Source organism: Scyliorhinus canicula, chromosome 12 (assembly GCF_902713615.1).
Source record: "Scyliorhinus canicula chromosome 12, sScyCan1.1, whole genome shotgun sequence".
Lineage (NCBI taxonomy): Eukaryota > Metazoa > Chordata > Chondrichthyes > Carcharhiniformes > Scyliorhinidae > Scyliorhinus > Scyliorhinus canicula.
In genome coordinates this window covers 112847951-112869719 of record NC_052157.1, presented here as the reverse complement: position 1 = coordinate 112869719, position 21769 = coordinate 112847951, and the positions used below count along the sequence as shown (strand labels likewise).

Here is a 21769-nt window from a genome sequence, read left to right as displayed (position 1 = left end):
AGTTTGCCTAACTTTTTAAAAAGGGTAAGTGGAGTCAGCTGCATGAACAGCATTGCAGCAAGTCCCCCCGTGATTATATACTGTCACCCTCTTCCGCTTTGGAAGATGATCCACCCCTTTTTTACCCCGTAGCTGAAACTGTCTTTGACGTTTCCGGGGGCAAGACAGATGAGATTCCTTCACCTCTCTGTGACATGCAGGTTCATTGAGAAACTGGGAGGGAAACACATTGACTGACAGATTATTTCAGACACTCTCTTATTGAGAGAGTGAGGATTTGATCGGGCTCAGAGAATTCACTTGCAAAGCTCATGGCTTTCAGACTATTATGACCACAATACCTGGATAAAGAGTGGTAATCAAGGTGATTTGGGAAAGGAAGGGTCGCTGTCCCATTAACTAGGTTAGTACAGAAAATATTTCTATACTGGAATTGTTATAAAATCAGTGTAATGTTGTTGAGTCCTTTGTCAGGTGCTTTTGTGTGAAATCCTTTGTGGATTGAGAGGATGTCTCTCTCCTGTTTCAGTATTGTAGAATGATAGAACAGAGGGATGTCACTCTGACCAGCTGAACATTGCTGCTGCTCCCTCATAGAATTCGGCCCATTGAATCAGCATTCATCCTCGGAAAGAGCACACTACCTAGACCCACTCCTCCGCCCTAATCCGTAACCCCATCTAACCTTTGGACACTAAGAGGACATTTAGCATGGCCAATCCACCTAGCCTGCACATCTTTGGACTGTGGGAGGAATCCGGAGCACCTGGAGAAAATCCCGCAGACACGGGGAGAACATACAAACTCCACACAGTCACCCAAGGTCGGTATCAAACCCCCAAATCCCTGGCGCTGTGAGGCAGCAGGGCTAACCACTATGCCACCGTGCCGCCCTATTACCTAATCTTATCTATTCCCTTCCTATAACATGCTGCTTGCAAAAATCCAACTGTAGCCTCGTCTGTGTACAATTAAACATTGGTTGCAGCCTTTGTTAATCTTGTGCTTCTGCCCAAATCATTTTTAGATGAATGGACAATAAAAGATCACTTAGCACTGATCCCATTACCCACATCTCACCCATGTGAAAAGTGATAATTCCCCCTACTGTCTGCATTCTGCTCACTAGCCAATCTCTTTGGTACAGCCTCCTCTAATACAATGCGCATCAAGCTCAATAAAAGACACTGATGTGGAATTTAAACAAATACTTTATGGACACCGATGTATGCAGCATCCACTATTCAATAAGGACACAGTAGTCCAAACCCAGTAAAAGTTGGAACAAAGTTTTATTTACAAACAGCATATTTATAATCCACAGTAGAACCCTCCCGGGTACCCCACTGGTTGGTGTCTTGCTGGCCAACCTTATATACTCTCGGTAATTGAGATACCCCTGTCCTAGCGGAAGAGTTCGTACTCTGCAAGGAGCATGGGAAAGATCAGCATTCCCACCTCGTGGGCCCTGTGTGGGATATTACATTCCCTAGAATCCATATATTTTATTAACTAATTGAATTCCATTAGTCGAACATGACCTGCCCTTTCCAGGTGCACGATGACCCCCCTGATTGCCCCCAGCATTTTCTGAGTGTTCTGGACTCTAAAGATGAGGGTTTGTCCAGGTATTTCCAGCACGATACACCCCCAAATCGTCCGGACCAGCATGATGGATACAGAACTGGCTCCGTCACAGAAGGCAGAGGGTAGCAGTAGAAGGGTGTTTTTCTGAATGGAAGGTTGTGACTATTGGTGTTCCACAGGGATCTGTCCTGGGGCCTCTGTCGTTTGTAGTATACATAAGCGATTCGGAGGAAAATGTAGCTGGTCTAATTAGTAAGTTCGCGGATGACACCAAGGTTGGTGGAGTGGCCGATAGTGTTGAGGATTGTCAGAGGATATAGCAGGACATGGATAGGTTGGGGACTTGGGCAGAAAATGGCAAATGGAGTTTAATCCAGACAAATGTGAGGTAATGCATTTTGGTAGGTCTAGAACATAGAACATAGAACAGTACAGCACAGAACAGGCCCTTCGGCCCTCGATGTTGTGCCGAGCAATGATCACCCTACTTAAACCCACGTAACCCGTATACCCATAACCCAACAATCCCCCCATTAACCTTACACTACGGGCAATTTAGCATGGCCAATCCACCTAACCGAGTCTAACTGAGGGAAAATATACCAAAACTCACAGGAATATAGAAAGTCAGTGGGATCTGGGTAGAAGTCCACAGATCTTTGAAAGTAACAACACAAGTGGGCAAGGCAGTGAAAAAAGCATACGGAATGCTTGCCTTCATTGGACGGGGCATCGAGAATAAAAACTGGCAAGTATTGCTACAGTTGCACAGAACCTTGGTACGACCGCACTTGGAATTTTTGTGCACAATTCTGGTTGCCACACATCAGAAGGATGTGGAGGCTATGGAGAGGGTGCAGAGGATGTTTATCAGGATGTTGCTTGGTCTGGAGGGTGTTAGCTATGCAGAGAGGCTGAATAAACTCGGACTGTTTTCATTAGAATCACGGAGATTGAGGGGTGACCTGATAGAGGTCTACAAGATTGTGAGAGGCATGGATTGAGTGGATGGGCACGCACTCTTTCCCAGGGTGGAGGGGTCAGTCACCAGGGGCATAGGTTTAAGGTCTGTGGGGCAAAGTTTAGAGGAGATGTGCGAGGCAGGCTTTTGACACAGAGGGTGGTGAGTGCCTGGTACGCGTTACCAGGTGTTCCTCGTTGTGTTCCCTCTTTAATTGGCTCTGTTTATGGCGGTTAATATGGTCGCCTTCCTTAATTCTAATTACGTTTGCTCAAGAATCGCCAGGCATCTTTCGATACTGCCACAAGGTTCAAAACCAAATACTGATCAAAGACTCGATACACCAGTTAGTAAGTTCGAAATCAATGCTCATTTATTTACACACACAGTCAAATATAGTCATGCACAAAACTCTACCAACTAAACTATCACTACTACTAAAGCCTATACTTAGCTACGGGCACCCACTCAGTCAGAGGAACAATGGCCGTTGTCCGGTTCTGAGGCTGCTGGGGTCGAGCTGGTATGGAATAATAGCTAGGAGCGTCTATCTTGTAGCGTGCGTTGACTTTGGACTTACTTGTTCTGGTGCAGCTGCTAGGCAGGCCTCTCGTCGCTGAGAGCCAAGGCCAAGAAGAGCGATTCTCTCTTGGGGGCTTCTTCTTATACCCGAAGGGGACTTCGCGCGCTTTTGGGTGGTCCTTGAACTTGGTCCCAGTTAATTGGGCCGTATCCTGATCATTGGTATCGATTTCCTCCAATAAAGGGGTGGTTGCCCTGATTGCTGGGCGGGCCCTAGGTGGCCGTTGGCCTGCTTTGTTCTAATCTCCTCTGGCGCCGGGGTGTCTGCTTTAGTATCGTTTACCTAATTACCTCTTTTGTCCCCGGAAATGGCTCATTAGTATGCTAATGGCTTTGCAGTATCGGTCTTGTCTGGGAGCTAAAGCTCCAATCAACAGACAAACCTTGCACCTGCTTGCTTTCTCAGCATTGTCCATTTTCCCTGCATTCTTTGCAAAGTGTCCATTTTGTAATCGGGACGTGGCCACCCCAGGTGGCGACACAGGGGAGGTTGTGGAAGCAGACACATTAACGGGGGTTCCAAAAAGTATCTTGACAAATACATGGATAGAATGGCTATAGAGGGATACGGCACAAGGAAATGCTGAGGGTTTTGGCCAAGGGAGGTATCCGGTACAGGCTTGGAGGGTCGAAGGGCCTGTTCCTGTGCTGTATTGTTCTGTGTTCTTTGAAAGAATTTCAAACGCAAATTATGTACAATGTGAGTGGCTTCTGCGACTTTTATGCTCGTTTAAAAATAACATGCTCAGTGTCTGCCATAAATGACGGGTTTCTGTTAATTGCGCTTGTTTGTGAGCCTTTGAAGAAACTCTTACATTTTTTTTTAAGCCACAAGTGTACTAATGGGCACCTTTTTAAAAGCTTTTTAAAAGATTAGAAATTAAGTTGCCAGAAAAATTACTAATTACACTTTAAAAAAGCAGAGCCATTAATTTCAAAGTCATTTTCAGTTATTTAAAATATGTTTGCGCACACGTGGAGTAAAAAACCCTCTGATTAAAATGCTGATTTTTTTGTTGTTGTTGTGACACGCCAGTTTTCAGTTGTGTTAATAAAATTGTAGCAGAATATCAATGCAAATCTATCCAGGGATATTCTAATGCAAAAAATGTGAATTGTTTCCCTGTTCGTGAAAGATTTTACGGTGGGCAAATTGGATGTGGGAAATGCCTCCATAATCTGACTCTTGTTTCTGGGATCTTGCTATGCACAATTTGGAATGCACATTTCCTACATTACAGCAGTAACCATATTTCAATAGAACAAAAGAACATTACAGCACAGTACAGGCCCTTCGGCCCTCGATGTTGCGCCGACCTGTGAAACCAATCTAAAGCCCATCTACACTATTCCATTATCATCCATATGTTTACCCAATGACTATTTAAATGCCCTTAATGTTGGCGAGTCCACTACTGTCATCGACTGGAAAGAGCTTGGGGATGTTCTATGATTGTGAAAGGAGAGTTCGTTTGGAGATCTATCTTCAGTGTGATTGTTCTGAATCTTTCTACTTTCACCATCCTCGATTAACATTGAGATAAAAAAAACTTGGCCAACATCTTTGACATTCCCTCATTTTCCTTCATCTCAAAGTGATCCATCCACAAATTCCCTTCTGGCTCTGCCATTTAACGTTGCCATCTATCTTTCCCACTATTAGGCTTTCTAGTCGAGGCTTTCTAATCGCCAATTATGTTTATCCTCTGTATATTTTTATATCTGTTATTTTATGGTCTTCGCCTCTTTCTATTTACCACAACTTAGTTCCCGCAGCTTCGTCCTCATGTAGACTAAGGCCACTGCAGTCCAGACATATTTACTGGAATATTTTCAAGATGGCGTGATCTAGCTGGTAATATATTCCCTAACACGGCACGGGTGGCACAGTGGTTAGCACTGCTGTCTCGCAGCGCCATGGACCGGGGTTCAATTCTGACCTTGGGTGATTGTGTGTAGTTTGCACATTCTCCCCGTGTATGCATGGGTTTCCTCTGGGTGCTCTGGTTTCCTCCCACAGTCCAAAGATGCACAGGTTAGGTGGATTGGCCATGCTAAATTGCCCATAGTGTCCAGGGTTATGCTGGCTATGTTTGAGGGTTATAGGGACAGGACAGGGTGGGTGTGCAAGTTAGGTGGAGTTATGGGGTTGCAGGGGAGTGGGACTAGGTAGGGTGCCCTTTCAGAAAGCCAGTGCAGACTCGATGGACCGAATGGCCTCCTTCCGCACTGTCAAAATTCTATGGTTCTAATTATCGACAATCTTGTGTGAAGATAGCCTGGATTGTTGCATCACCATGTCTCCCCACTTCTCCCCTTATCAGAAAAAATGCAACGCTCATTGCCTCCCTCTCTCTCCCTCTCGCTCCCCGGCACCTATCCCCAGTGTCCAATCGCTAATGTGTCCCACCAGAATCCCCTGCCCCTCCCGAATCTCTAACTTTCCTCTTCCTTTTTGCTCAGCCTTACATCTCTTCATACCCTTCCGTGACGCACAGGCACTCGTTGTACACCTTGCTCATTTCTCCTCGTCCGTGACATTTTACAATCACCACAGTGTCCATCCATTGTTGCTGAGCGCAGAGCTTCCACTGTGTAATGTTATGGGAATGAAATCCATAATTAGTCTGTGTTCCAGGACTCCAATATACTGCTGCATATATTGTTTGTTGCATTGTGCATGCTGTGATTTCTTTGTGCAGTAGCTGTACTGGTAGGTATATCACCTATACTTCACAACCACATTAAATGGCTAAATGTTTATTAACCTGTATCTACATGAATATGGGATGGTAACTGATTTTCCCTCAAACTGATCAGCTCTTCTTTTTCTGATGGTTGGTAGGTTCCCCGCTACACAAGCAAACTACAGTCCCCGTGCCCAGCGACAAGTTGGCATCAAAGAGCACAGAAGTGGGGGATGACTGCATTGGGGACTTTGCCATTGGGGATCGTATCTGGGTGAATGGCGTGAAGCCTGGCATCATTCAATTCCTTGGGGAAACGCAGTTCGCTCCGGGGAAGTGGGCAGGGGTTGTCCTCGATGAACCCGTGGGCAAAAATGACGGCTCGGTCGGGGGCGTGCGGTACTTTGAGTGTGGAGCTTTGCAAGGTATTTTCACCAGGCCCTCAAAGCTGGCTCTTCATCCCTCGAGTGATGGCACTGGAAGTGATGCCCATTCCGGAGACTCAATGACATTTCCAGTGGCAGCCTTGCATGGCGCATCCACCCCACCACTCACAGCCCAACGCATCAACTGCACAATTCCTTTGAGGGAAAGCATTTTGAACAGTTCAATGAAGACTGGGAATGAGTCGGGATCAAACCTGTCTGACAGCGGATCCGTGAAGAAAGGGGACAAAGACTTGAGATGTGGCGACCGAGTTCTGGTAAGTTCTTTTTATTCTGATCCTAACGGGACATTATGTCAAAGACCCAGCAGTGCTGGATTGTGTAAGTTGTTGATTACAGCTCTGGACACCAAAGCCAACTTCATCTTGATTGGGTTTAACAGTGAGTGTGGAGATTTAGGGCAACCCGACTCGCCAACCAATGAAAATAATCTATCTCTATCCACCCTACCTGTTCACCAATATCTTGGAAACTTTGATCAAATAACCTCTAGGATTCTAAATTCCAGGAAATATAAACCATAGAAAGAGTATCTGTAGCTCTCTATTCTGTAATTTAAGATGTTACCAGCAATGATGAATAGTTGAGGACCTGTGGAACATCACCAGTCCCATCCTGCCTATTATCCCAACTCTCTGCCTCCTGCCACTCAGCCAATCCACCACCCAGGCCACAAAACGTGCCCTCAATCCTGTGAGCTTCCACTTTTGCTCACGAGGTTCTGTTGAGGGATTTAGCAAAGGCCACAAATCTTTCTTGTCAACCTCCGCTGCACTCTCTCCAAGACGAATATATCTTTCTGAAGATGGGTCTAGCACTGTACTCCAGGTGTGGTTTAACCAGAGCTTTGTACTCTTATCCTCTAGATTAAAAAAACAGCGTTCCATTGGACCCTCTCATAATTTTGTTTTCTTAGTCACCATGATATTTTAATGGTCTACGTATTTGGACTCCAAAGTCTCTTTGTTCACTCATACTTTTTTGTGCAATATTGTGCATCTTAGTACAGAGACGATCGAGCAAGGTGCATGCAGATGTCTTCCCCCATACTTGCGATAATCTCCTTAATTAACCTGGTGCCAGTGCTCTTTATATTTGGTCCTCTGATGCACTGAAGGGGTGAGCTTTTCTGAGAATGTTCTGCTGGATCGACTTCCTGATTGTGGACCCAAGCTACCACGTGTATGAAGAAAGAACAAAGAAAAGTCCAGCACAGGAACAGGCCCTTCGGCCTTCCAAGCCTGTGCCGATCATGATGCCCTAACTAAAAACAAAACCTTCTGCCATTTCTCGGCCCGTATCCCACTATTTCCTCCCTATTCATTTACCCATCCAGATGCCTCTTAAATGTTGTTAATGTGCCTGCTTCCACCACATCCTCTGGAAGCGGGCTCCAGGCACCCACCACTCTCTGTGTGAAAAACCTACTCTGCACATCTCCCTTAAACTTTCCCTCTCTTATCTTGAACATGTGCCACCTTCTAATTGACACTTCCACCCTTGGAAAAAGCCTCTGACTATCCACTTTCACCCTGTCTATACCTCTGATAAATTTGTAGACCTCTATCAGATCTCCCCTCAGCCTCCGTCTTTCCAGTGAAAACAATCCTAGTTTATTCAACACCCTCGAGACCAGGCAACATCCTAGTGAACCTTCCTTGCATTCTCTCCAAAGCTTCCACGCACTTCTGATAATGTGGTGACCAGAACTGCACACAATACTCCAAATGCGGCTTAACCAAGGTTTTATACAGCTGCAACATGATTTCCCAACTCCTGTATTCAATGCCCCAGCTGATGAAGGCAAACATGCCATATGCCTTCTTAATCACCGTGGCCACCTTTGTTGCCACTTTTGGGAACTGTGGACCTGCACGCCCAGATCCCTCTGTATGTTAATGATCCTGAGGGTTCTGCCATTTACAGTATAATTCATACATAGATTTCATTCGTCAAAATGCATCACCTCACATTTGTCCGGATTAAACTCCATCTGCCATTTATGTGCCCAAGTCTCCAATCTGTCTATATCCTGTTGTATCCTCTGACAATCTTCGGCACTATCAGCAACTCAGCCAATCTGCGTGTCATCCGCAAACTTACTTATCAGCCCACCCACATTTTCCTCCAGATCATTTATATACACGACAAACAACAGAGGCCCCAGCACTGATCCCTGTGGAACACCACTAGCTACAGATCTCGATTTTGAAAAACACTCTTCCTCCGCTACACAGCGCAGCCTGGAGCCCCTCCCTCCACAGAGCGCCCTGGGGCCCCTCCTTCCACAGAGTGCCCTGGGGCCCCTCCCTCCACAGAGCTGCCTGGAGACCCTCCCTCCACAAAGCTGCCTGGGGCCCCTCCCTCCACAGAGCGCACTGGGGCCCCTCCCTCCACAGAACTGCCTGGGGCCCCTCCCTCCATAGAGCAGCCTGGAGCACCCCCTCCATAGAGCAGCCTGGAGCACCCCCTCCATAGAGCAGCCTGGGGGCCCCTCCCTCCACAGAGCGGCCTGGAGCCCCTCCCTCCACTTGCGGCCTGGAGCACCTCCCTCCACATTGCGGCCTGGAGCCCCTCCCTCCACAGAGCAGCCTGTAGCACCCCCTCCATAGAGCAGCCTGGAGCCCCTCCCTCCACAGAGCGCCCTGGGGCCCCTCCCTCCACAGAGCGCCCTGGGGCCCCTTCCTCCACAGAGCGCCCTGGGGCCCCTTCCTCCACAGAGCGCCCTGGGGCCCCTCCCTCCACAGAGCGCCCTGGGGCCCCTCCCTCCACAGAGCGGCCTGGAGCCTTCCCCTCCACAGAGTGGCCTGGAGCCCCCCCTCCACAGAGCGGCCTGGAGCCCCTCCATCCACAGAGCTGCCTGGGGCCCCTCCCTCCACAGAGCGCCCTGGGGCCCCTCCCTCCACAGAGCGCCCTGGGGCCCCTCCCTCCACAGAGCGCCCTGGGGCCCCTCCCTCCACAGAGCGCCCTGGGGCCCCTCCCTCCACAGAGCGCCCTGAGGCCCCTCCCTCCACAGAGCGCCCTGGGGCCCCTCCCTCCACAGCGCCCTGGGGCCCCTCCCTCCACAGCGCCCTGGGGCCCCTCCCTCCACAGAGCGCCCTGGGGCCCCTCCCTCCACAGAGCGCCCTGGGGCCCCTCCCTCCACAGAGCGGCCTGGAGCCTTCCCCTCCACAGAGCGGCCTATAGCCCCCGCTCCACAGAGCACCCTGGGGCCCCTCCCTCCACAGAGCTGCCTGGAGCCCCTCCCTCCACAAAGCTGCCTGGGGCCCCTCCCTCCACAGAGCGCACTGGGGCCCCTCCCTCCACAGAACTGCCTGGGGCCCCTCCCTCCACAGAGCAGCCTGGAGCACCCCCTCCATAGAGCAGCCTGGGGGCCCCTCCCTCCACAGAGCGGCCTGGAGCCCCTCCCTCCACATTGCGGCCTGGAGTCCCTCCCTCCACATTGTGGCCTGGAGCCCCTCCTTCCACAGAGCGGCCTATAGCCCCCGCTCCACAGAGCACCCTGGGGCCCCTCCCTCCACAGAGCTGCCTGGGGCCCCTCCCTCCACAGAGCTGCCTGGGACCCCTCCCTCCACAGAGCTGCCTGGGGCCCCTCCCTCCACACAGCGGCCAGGGGACTGCTCCCTCCACAGAGCGGCCTGGGGTCCCTCCCTCCACACAGCGGCCTGGGGTCCCTCCCTCCACACAGCGGCCTGGGGCCCCTCCCTCCACACAGCGGCCTGGAGCCCCTCCCTCCACAGGTTTTGTTTGCACTGGAGTGCTGAACTGGTTGCATTTGAGTGCTACAGTGAGTGTTTGGTGACTGAGGGAGTATAAGGGTTCATTTTTATTTAAAGTCTAGTATTTCTTTTATTTAGTTAATTAACTTAAAAGTTACTGTTTGGTCTATAAGAAGGTGAATTTTGAATCCGCTTTAAACAAGGTTCTACTTATAGGTACTTGCAGCTGGAGCTTGTTTGAAAAATGAAATGAAATGAAAATCGCTTATTGTCACGAGTAGGCTTCAATGAAGTTACTGTGAAAAGCCCCTAGCCGCCACATTCCGGCACCTGTCCAGGGAGGCTGGTACGGGAATCGAACCGTGCTGCTGCCCTGCTTGGTCTGCTTTAAAAGCCAGCGATTTAACCCAGTGAGCTAAACCAGCCCCAATGTTAATTAGTTAATTGGATTAGGCCAGTTTTCAGAGGCTAGAGTCACAGTATAAATCTGAGCTAGTTACAGTGCAGACTTTGTTTGCACTGGAGTGCTGAACTGGTTGCATTTGAGTGCTACAGTGAGAGTTTGGTGACTGAGGGAGTTAGGTGAGAAGGGAGTAAGGTGCTCCTTACATTTCATTTCCTATATTTATCAAAGAGCGTGAAGGGAGCCAGGAGTTTAGAGTACAGCTGACTGGAAGCAGAGTCGGAGGGCGGAGGTCCAGTTGGTCTAAGGGGCAGCTAATTCTGTAAAGTAAGAGGGGATGGAGGCTAGGGCAGTTGCATGCTCCTCCTGTAGGATGTGGGTGGTGAGGGATACCACTGGTGACTCTGCTGACTATACCTGTGGGAAGTGCACCCAACTCCAGCTCCTCAGAGACCGTGTTAGGGAACTGGAGCTGGAGCTGGATGAACTTCGGATCATCTGGGAGGCAGAGGGGGTTATCGAGAAGAGTTACAGGGAGGTAGCCACACCCAAGGTACTGAACAAGAGTAGCTGGGTTACAGTCAGGGAAAGGAAAACTAACAGGCAAACAATGCAGGGCTCCCTCGTGGCCGTTCCCCTTCAAAACAAGTATACCGTTTTGGATGCTGTTGGGGGGGATGACCTACCGGGGGAAGGCCCTAGCGGCCAGGTCTCTGGCACTGAGTCTGGCTCTGGGGCTCAGAAGGGAAGTGGGGAGCATAGAAAAGCAATAGTAATAGGAGATTCAATGGTTAGGGCAATAGATGGAGATTCTGTGGTTACGAGCGAGACTCCAGGAAGGTATGTTGCCTCCCGGGTGCCAGGGCCAGGGATGTCTCGGATCGTGTCTTCAGGATCCTGAAGGGGAAGGGTGAGCAGCCAGAAGTCGTGGTGCACATTGGTACCAACGACGTAGGTAGGAAAAAGGGTGTGGAGGTAATAAACAAGTTTAGGGAGTTAGGCTGGAAGTTAAAGGCCAGGACAGACAGAGTTGTCATCTCTGGTTTGTTGCCGGTGCCACGTGATAGCGAGGCTAGGAATAGGGAGAGAGTGCAGTTGAACACGTGGCTGCAGGAATGGTGTAGGAGGGAGGGCTTCAGGTATTTGGATAATTGGAGCGCATTCTGGGGAAGGTGGGACCTGTACAAGCAGGACGGGTTGCATCTGAACCAGAGGGGCACCAATATCCTGGGGGGGAGGTTTTCTAGTAGTCGTCGGGAGGATTTAAACTAATTTGGCAGGGGAATGGGAACCGGATTTGTAGTCCAGCAACTAAGGAAGCCGATATTCAGGACGCCAAAGCACGTAGTGATGCAGTGGGGAAGGTAACACTGACAAAGGAGAGTACTTGCAGGCAAGGAGATGGGTTGAAGTGTGTGTACTTCAATGCAAGAAGCATCAGGAATAAGGTGGGTGAACTTAAGGCATCGATCGGTACTTGGGACTACGATGTGGTGGCCATCACGGAAACTTGGATAGAAGAGGGGCATAAATGGTTGTTGGAGGTCCCTGGTTATAGATGTTTCAAAAAGATTAGGGAGGATGGTAAAGGGGGGGAGGGGGGGGGGAGGGGGGAGGGGGGCATTGTTAATTAGAGATAGTATAACATCTGCAGAAAGGCAGTTCAAGGGGGATCTGCCAACTGAGGTAATATGGGTTGAAGTCAGAAATAGGAAAGGAGCAGTCACCTTGTTGGGAGTTTTCTATAGGCCCCCCAATAGCAGCAGAGATGTGGAGGAACAGATTGGGAAACAGATTTTGGAAAGGTGCAGAAGTCTCAGGGTAGTAGTCATGGGTGACTTCAACTTCCCAAACATTGAGTGGAAACTCTTTAGATCAAATAATTCGGATGGGGTAGTGTTTGTGCAGTGTGTCCAGGAAGCTTTTCTAACACAGTATGTAGATTGTCCGACCAGAGGGGAGGCCATATTGGATTTGGTATTTGGTAATGAACCAGGGCAGGTGATAGATTTGTTAGTGGGGGAGCATTTTGGAGGTAGTGACCACAATTCTGTGACTTTCACTTTAGTTATGGAGAGGGATAGGTGTGTGCAATAGGGCAAGGTTTACAATTGGGGGAAGAGTAAATACAATGCTGTCAGACAAGAATTGAAGTGCATAAGTTGGGAACATAGGCTGTCAGGGAAGGACACAAGTGGGCCTGTTCTGTGCTGTACTGTTCTATGTTCTATGTTCTATGAAATGTGGAACTTGTTCAAGGAACAGGTACTGCGTGTTTTTGATATGTATGTCCCTTTCAGGCAGGGAAGAGATGGTTCAGTGAGGGAACCATGGTTGACAAGAGAGGTTGAATGTATTGTTAAGAGGAAGAAGGAGACTTATGTAAGGCTGAGGAAACATGGTTCAGACAGGGCGCAGGAGGGAACTGAAGAAAGGGATTAGGAGAGCTAAGAGAGGGCATGAAAAATCTTTGGCGGGTAGGATCAAGGAAAGCCCCAAGGCCTTTTACACATATGTGAGAAATATGAGAATGACTAGAGCGAGGGTAGGTCCGATCAAGGACAGTAGAGGGAGATTGTGTATTGAGTCTGAAGAGATAGGAGAGGTCTTGAACAAGTATTTTTCTTCAGTATTTACAAACGAGAGGGGCCATATTGTTGGAGAGGACAGTGTGAAACAGACTGGTAAGCTCGAGGAGATACTTGTTAGGAAGGAAGATGTGTTGGGCATTTTGAAAAACTTGAGGATAGACAAGTCCCCCGGGCCTGACGGGATATATCCAAGGATTCTATGGGAAGCAAGAAATGAAATTGCAGAGCCGTTGGCAATGATCTTTTCGTCCTCGCTGTCAACAGGGGTGGTACCAGAGGATTGGAGAGTGGCAAATGTTGTGCCCCTGTTCAAAAAAGGGAATAGGGATAACCTTGAGAATTACAGGCCAGTTAGTCTTACTTCGGTGGTAGGCAAAGTAATGGAAAGGGTACTGAGGGATAGGATTTCTGAGCATCTGGAAAGACACTGCTTGATTAGGGATAGTCAGCACGGATTTGTGAGGGGTAGGTCTTGCCTTACAAATCTTATTGACTTCTTTGAGGAGGTGACCAAGCATGTGGATGAAGGTAAAGCAGTGGATGTAGTGTACATGGATTTTAGTAAGGCATTTGATAAGGTTCCCCATGGTAGGCTTATGCAGAAAGTAAGGAGGCATGGGATAGTGGGAAATTTGGCCAGTTGGATAACGAACTGGCTAACCGATAGAAGACAGAGAGTGGTTGTGGATGGCAAATATTCAGCCTGGAGCCCAGTTACCAGTGGCGTACCGCAGGGATCAGTTCTGGGTCCTCTGCTGTTTGTGATTTTCATTAACGACTTGGATGAGGGAGTTGAAGGGTGGGTCAGTAAATTTGCAGATGATACGAAGATTGGTGGAGTTGTGGATAGTGAGGAGGGCTGTTGTCGGCTTCAAAGAGACATAGATAGGATGCAGAGCTGGGCTGAGAAGTGGCAGATGGAGTTTAACCCTGACAAGTGTGAGGTTGTCCATTTTGGAAGGACAAATATGAATGCGGAATACAGGGTTAATGGTAGGGTTCTTGGCAATGTAGAGGAGCAGAGAGATCTTGGGGTCTATGTTCATAGATCTTTGAAAGTTGCCACTCAAGTGGATAGAGCTGTGAAGAAGGCCTATGGTGTGCTAGCGTTCGTTAGCAGAGGGATTGAATTTAAGAGCCGTGAGGTGATGATGCAGCTGTACAAAACCTTGGTCAGGCCACATTTGGAGTACTGTGTACAGTTCTGGTCACCTCATTTTAGGAAGGATGTGGAAGCTTTGGAAAAGGTGCAAAGGAGATTTACCAGGATGTTGCCTGGAATGGAGAGTAGGTCTTACGAGGAAAGGTTGAGGGTGCTAGGCCTTTTCTCATTAGAACGGAGAAGGATGAGGGGCAACTTGATTGAGGTTTATAAGATGATCAGGGGAATAGATAGAGTAGACAGTCAGAGACTTTTTCCCCGGGTGGAACAAACCATTACAAGGGGACATAAATTTAAGGTAAATGGTGGAAGATATAGAGGGGATGTCAGAGGTAGGTTCTTTACCCAGAGAGTAGTGGGGGCATGGAATGCACTGCCTGTGGAAGTAGTTGAGTCGGAAACGTTAGGGACCTTCAAGCGGCTATTGGATAGGTACATGGATTAGGGTAGAATAATGGAGTGTAGATTAATTTCTTCTTAAGGGCAGCACGGTAGCATTGTGGATAGCACAATTGCTTCACAGCTCCAGGGTCTCAAGTTCGATTTCGACTTGGGTCACTGTCTGTGTGGAGTCTACACATCCTCCCCGTGTGTGCGTGGGTTTCCTCCGGGTACACCGGTTTCCTCCCACAGTCCAAAGATGTTCAGGTTGGGTGGATTGGCCATGATAAATTGCCCTTAGTGTCCAAAATTCTATGATTAACCTAGGACGAAAGTTCGGCAAAACATCGTGGGCCGAAGGGCCTGTTCTGTGCTGTATTTCTCTGGAAGAACGGCCTGGAGCCCTCCCTCCACACAGCGGCCTGGGGCCCCTCCCTCCACACAGCGGCCTGGAGCCCTCCCTCCACACAGCAGCCTGGGGCCCCTCCCTCCACAGAGTGGCCTGGGGCCCCTCCCTCCACAAAGCGGCCTGGAGCCCTCCCTCCACACAGTGGCCTGGGGCCCCTCCCTCCACACACGGCCTGGGGCCCCTCCCTCCACACAGCGGCCTGGGGCCCCCCCTCCACACAGCGGCCTGGAGCCCTCCCTCCACAGAGCGGCCTCGGGCCCCTCCCTCCACACAGCGGCCTGGGGCCCCTCCCTCCACACAGCGGCCTGGGGCCCCTCCCTCCACACAGCGGCCTAGAGCCCTCCCTCCACACAGCGGCCTGGGGCCCCTCCCTCCACACAGCGGCCTGGGGCCCCTCCCTCCACACAGCGGCCTGGGGCCCCTCCCTCCACACAGTGGCCTGGGGCCCCTCCCTCCACAGAGCGGCCTGGGTCCCACACCTCCGCAGAGCGGCCTGGGTCCCCTCCCTCCGCAGAGCGGCCTGGGTCCCCTCCCTCCGCAGAGCGGCCTGGGTCCCCTCCCTCCGCAGAGCGGCCTGGGTCCCCTCCCTCAGCAGAGCGGCCTGGGTTCCCTCCCTCCGCAGAGCGGCCTGGAGCCCCTCCCTCCGCAGAGCGGCCTGGGGCCCCTCCCTCCGCAGAGCGGCCTGGGGCCCCTCCCTCCGCAGAGCGGCCTGGGGCCCCTCCCTCCACACAGCGGCCTGGAGCCCTCCCTCCACACAGCGGCCTGGGGCCCCTCCCTCCACACAGCGGCCTGGGGCCCCTCCCTCCACACAGCGGCCTGGGGACCCTCCCTCCACACAGCGGCCTGGGAACCGCTCCCTCCACAGAGCGGCCTGGGGACCGCTCCCTCCCCAGAGCGGCCTGGGGCCCCTCCCTCCCCAGAGTGGCCTGGGGCCCCTCCATCCGCAGAGCGGCCTGGGGCCCCTCCCTCCACAGAGCGGCCTGGGGACCGCTCCCTCCCCAGAGTGGCCTGGGGCCTCCTGTCTGAGTGCGGTCTATGGCCTTCTGCCACAGGGTGACCTGCGGCTGCTGCTAAACCCAGGCATGCTGGAAAGCCTCTGCTCTGCTTGAATCACTGCCCAAAGCCTACAATCGGTAAGCCTCCTCTGGGCAGCTGCACTGTCCCTCAACACCGACAGTGACTTGGAAACCCACTGGAAATCATAGTTGCCCTCCCACAATTAGCCTCAGTTGGTTATCTGTCACTTGTGGGCAGGTGCGCCCTGCAGCCTGAAGATGGGCCAAGTGGCCTTTCTGATCAGTAATGATCATGTTTAAGAGCAGGTCCCTCTGACATTGGCAGTGTACACGGGCACCATTGTTTGTATTTCATTTTCTCTTCATACCACCGGCAGTAAATCTCCAACATGTTCCGAACTGCATTTGTTGTCTGCAGGGCTTATCTGTTAGTGATTTATTTAAAAGCCTGTTCGCTAGCAAATTATCTGCTAATGGGGTTAATTGCATTTGTAACCTTGTTTAAGTGGCCATCAGCTCTGTTTTTCCCGAGGTCAGACTGGAGCACTTTCCATGTCAAACATATTTTATTTTTCAAAGGCTTGTCATGGCCTCAGCAGCATTTTCCGCTGTCGGCTCGAGGGGCCGAGTGGCCTACTCCTCGTTCACATGTCCGTATGAGTGGGGCTCAGTTTGAGGAGCAGGGATGCAGGCAGGCACAGAAGGGGATTGCAAGGTCAAAAGGGGGGAAATTTAAAGTTGAAGATATGAAATTTGGAGTAATCTTACTGGGAGCCAGGATCCTGTGTAGGTGCGGGGTAGAATATTGTGAAATAATTAGAGAGTGAAAACCAACATTTAACACTGGGATCATTTTATTAAATACGGAGGTGCTTAGTTGGATCAGGGAGACTGGAGACCAGGAACTCTCCATTTCTCCTCCCCCCCCCCCCCCCCCCCCCTATGTATCAGGAGATTTCTGGGGATATGACAAGTGGAGATTCAGCTCCAGCTACTAACACCGTGCAGTCCATGGAAATACACCCCGCCCCAATCACCTCTCACCTGATATCCATTGATTTCTTCGACATGGCCTGATCACCACCAATTTCAATTGTACAAAATCAGGAGCACGTTCCTCCCTTCTGCTTCTGTGTCATCATTTTTTTTAAATGACGCTGAGGATGTTGGCACCAGTGACTGCCTATATTGCGAGCTGCAAGTTAACAGTGTGACGATGGTGAGGGGCTGCCATCTCAATACTGATTTAACAATTGCTTGCTTCAGTGGACATGGAGAGCCACTCCTGAATGACGTCACTTTTTAATCATTTTTGTTTTTGTTTCTGGCCCTAGCCAGTTATTTAACACAATTTATCATGGCAGGACTTGTGATCTCGGGGTTGCAAGCCGCGTATTGCTACATACACCCTGTCATTTCTGGAAACTGCTTCCCGTCTGATGAGTCCCATTATAACTTATCTATCGAGCGTCTGAAGCTTTTACTGAGTCTCCCCGTGTTTCTACATTGATACCTACTCTTTTTTTTCTGAAAGGCACTGAATAAACACGGTATTCAACGCTGCACGTCCTAGGGCCCTTTACATGTTGGAAATCACGGTCACAATGCTGCGTGTAGGAGTACACAGAACACAAACTGGCAGCAACATTTCCTTCATTGCAACAGTGACCATACTTCGAAAGTACTTCATTGTCTGCAAAGCGCCTTAGGACATCTGGTGGCCATGAAAGGCACTATATAAATGCAGTCTTTTATCTTAGCGGTAGTAAGTTCGACATTCGAAGTTAGAGACAATTTCTCTTCAATTCTTGTTCTTACTTTTGGCCTGTTCTACTAGCACTCAAAGATCTTTGCTATTGCCTTTGATTTGCATTACGGTACTGTATTAATGAATTCCAATAAATGCATCAGGTGCTATGTGTGTGTATATATATTATACATATATGGTTGGGAAGGTGGGGCCTTCATGAATAACCTCAGCCGGTATGGGAATTGAACCCACGCTGTTGGCCTCGCTCTACATCACGAACCAGACGCCCAGTCAACTGAGCTAAATCGACCCCGCCTTTTCTTGGATATCATGAGTCTAATGTGGGGATGTGACTCTTGACAGCAGCTGGGGACAGTGGCTTCTCGTACCGGTTTAACCCTCTGGTTATTATTGGGTTGCCCTTTGTGCCGTACAGAACAAAACCCCTTGTTCTCACGTCACTGATTCATCGTCTGTGGGTCTTTGAGCCACTTGTGCCTTACTCTGTCTCTGCTAGCTCCTAACTTCACCCAGAAACTGTATCCAGCACAGCTGGATGGATCCACGGAATACTAATGACAAGTTTTATCAGTAGCTGTTTCATTAGTTAGGCGACATTCTTGCCATTTCGGGAGTGATTTGGTCGCTCAGCAACTTTTGGGTGCACATTAACACTTCAGAGCCTTGCGGAGAGTGCATCGAGTGAAGTTGTTCAATCCTGTGGGGGACGAACAAACTGCTAAATAATGCACTATCTGCAGGCTCAGCAACCTTTCAGGCCTTAATGAGCTTGGACTTCCTTTACATGCTCTTCATGCATCAGTGAACCTTTCCTAAACAGCTTGCATCAGCCTGCACAAAGAGGCGAGTGTTGCCCTGTTTCCTCAATCATCCTATGAAGGCAGAACGACAAGTCAGCTCAGCAGAGACTGTGGCTGGGTTGCTGCTCCTTTGTGAGCCCTTTGCCCTCAAGGTTCACATTTCCAGCTGAAAAATCAGGCATATTGTGCATTTTATTCCCGGTACTGACTGCGTATTCCAGTGCTCCTTAAATCATCCGGGGCCGTCTCAGCCACAGCTCAGCAGGAGGACCCTCACCCGAGTCAGAAGATTAAAACCAGGATTAAGACCCGAGCACATACTGTAGGCTGACGCCTCAGCAGGGTCGGAGAATTGCCTGGGGCCGCCGAAATTCCCGCCCCCGCCGTGGCAGAGATCTCTGCCACCCGGGAATTGGCGAGGGCGGGAATCACGCCTCGCCGTTTGGCGTGACGTCTGCGCCGATCGGCGAGGCCCCTGCAGCGATTCTCTGGCCCGCGATGGGCTGATGTCCCGCCGCTGGGAGGCCTCTCCTGCCGCCGAGGTTTGAACCACCTCTGGTGGTGGCAGGATCGGCGGCGCGACCGGGCCCCCGGGGTCCTGGGGGGGGGGGATGCGGGGCGATCGGACCCCGGGGGGTGCCCCCACGGTGGCCAGGCCCACGATCGGGGCCCCCCCGATCGGAGTGCAGGCCAGTGCCGTGGGGGCACTCTTTCTCCTCCGCCGCCGCCACGGCCTCTGCCATGGCGGAAGCGGAAGAGAATCCCCCCCAGCGCGCATACGCGAACCGGCGAAGGCCTTTCGGCCGGAGCCGGGCGGCGGGCCTGAAAGGCCGCTGGTGCCGGTTTTGCCGCCAGTCGGCGTGGTGCCAACCGCTCCGGAGTGGGCCTAGCCCCCAAAGGTGCGGAGAATTCCGCACCTTTGGGGAGGCCTGACGCCGGAGTGGTTGGCGCCACTCCCCTACGCCGGGACCCCCCGTCCCGCCGAGTAGGGGAGAATGGCGCCCCTGGACTGAGGGAGTGCTGCACCGTCGGCGATATTGTCGTCAGGATGGGCTGGACAAAAACAAGAGCAATGTTGGTTGAAGAAGAGCGGAGGGTGGGGGTGGGGATTTCTCAATGGTTTACCAGCCAATACTTGCCTCTTAATCAACATCACTCAAAGAGATGTTCTGCTCCTCGGCTCAATCCTGTCTACGTTATAACAGTGATTGTACTTCCTGTTGGTGGGAAAGAACCTATGGACACTAATGTCCTGCAAGGCAGCCGATAGCCTTTTATTTGAAAGAGATTTAAAAAAAAAAAAAATTTTTTATTGAAATTTTTTACAGAAAATATAACGAACAATGAAAAGCAACAATAAAACACCATAATAACTGTAACACCCCCAAGTCCGTATCAACGCATGTATCTCACCCCCCCCCCCCCCCCCCCCACCCCCCCAAACCCAGTAAACAACAAGAGAACTTAAAAATGAATTAAAATTAAATAAGTAAACACAGTCAACGCCCCCCCCCCCCCCACCCACCTTTTACCCCCCCGGGTTGCTGCTGCTGGTGACCCAGTACCCTATCGCTGAGCCAGAAAGTCGAGGAAAGGTTGCCACCGCCTAAAGAACCCTTGTACCGATCCTCTCAGGGCAAATTTGACCTTCTCCAGCTTAATGAAACCCGCCATGTCATTGATCCAGGTCTCCACGCTTGGGGGTCTCGCATCCTTCCATTGTAGCAAGATCCTCCGCCGGGCTACTAGGGACACAAAGGCCAGCACACCGGCCTCTTTCGCCTCCTGTACTCACGGCTCCACCCCAACCCCAAAAATCGCGAGTCCCCAGCCTCGCTTGACCCTGGATCCTACCACCCTCGACACCGCCCTCGCCACCCCCTTCCAGAACTCCTCCAGTGTCGGGCATGCCCAGAACGGGCATGGTTCGCTGGACTCCCCGAGCACCTGACACACCTGTCTTCGCCCCCAAAGAACCTACTCATCCTAGACCCGGACATGTGGGCCCGGTGCAGCACCTTGAATTGGATGAGGCTAAGCCGCGCACATGAGGAGGAAGAGTTAACCCTCTCCAGGGCATCAGCTCATGTCCCATCTTCGATCTGTTCCCCCAGTTCCCCTTCCCACTTAGCCTTTAGCTCCTCTACTGACACCTCCTCCACTTCCTGCATTACCTTGTAGATATCAGATATCTTCCCATCCCCGACCCAGACCCCCGAAAGCACCCTGTCACTCACCCCCCTCGCGGGAAGCAAAGGGAATCCCTCCACCTGCCGCCTAGCAAATGCCTTTACCTGCAGATACCTGAACATGTTCCCCGAGGGGAGCCCAAATTTCTCCTCCAACTCCCCCAGGCTCGCAAACCTCCCATCAATGAACAGGTCCCTCAGCTGTCTGATGTCCGCTCTGTGCCAACCCTGGAACCCCCAATCAATGTTCCCCGGGACGAACCGATGGTTCCCCCTTAACGGAGCCTCCATCGAGCCCCCCACTTCCCCCCTATGTCGCCTCCACTGCCCCTAAATCTTGAGGGTAGCCGCCACCACTGGACTCGTGGTATACCTCCTAGGAGGAAGCAGCCACGGTGCCGTTACCAGGGTCCCCAGGCTTGTGCCTCCACAGGACGCCATCTCCAACCGTTTCGATGCTGCCCCCTCCCCCCCCATCACCCACTTGCGCACCATCGACACGTTGGCCGCCCAATAATACCCCGAGAGATTGGGTAACGCCAGCCCCCCACCATCTCTACCCCGCTCCAAGAAGACCCTCTTCACCCTCGGGTTCCCATGCGCCCAAACAAAGCTCATGATGCTGCTAGTCACCCTCCTAAAAATGGCCCTAGGGATAAAGATGGGCAAACACTGAAAAAGGAACAAGAACCTCGGGAGAACCGTCATTTTGACAGACTGCGCTCTACCCGCCAGCGATAGCGGCACCATGTCCCACCTTTTGAATTCCTCCATCTGCTCCACAAGCCTGGTAAAATTAAGCTGATGGAGAGTCCCCCAACTCCTGGCCACCTGCACCCCCAGGTATCTGAAACTCTTCACTGCCCTCTTAAACGGGAGCCTCCCAATTCCCTCCTCCTGATCACCCGGGTGTACTACAAATACCTCACTCTTACCCAGATTTAACTTATAGCCCGAGAAGCTCCCAAACCCAGCCAACAGCTCCATCACCCCCGACATTCCCCCCTCTGGGTCCGCTACATACAACAGCAGGTCGTCCGCATACAGCGATACCCTATGTTCTTC

General features: G+C 51.2%; 1 protein-coding gene across 3 annotated transcripts in view; it reads left to right on the top strand.

Annotated features, from left to right (window-relative positions):
* Positions 1–21769, top strand: part of clip2 (CAP-GLY domain containing linker protein 2) — a 197633-nt gene that overhangs the window by 97175 nt on the left and 78689 nt on the right. For all 3 annotated transcript variants that reach the window (XM_038813783.1, XM_038813784.1, XM_038813782.1), the window contains exon 3: positions 5976–6520. In XM_038813783.1, the coding sequence (XP_038669711.1) occupies positions 5976–6520 (545 nt within the window). The remainder of the gene's footprint in view (positions 1–5975; positions 6521–21769) is intronic.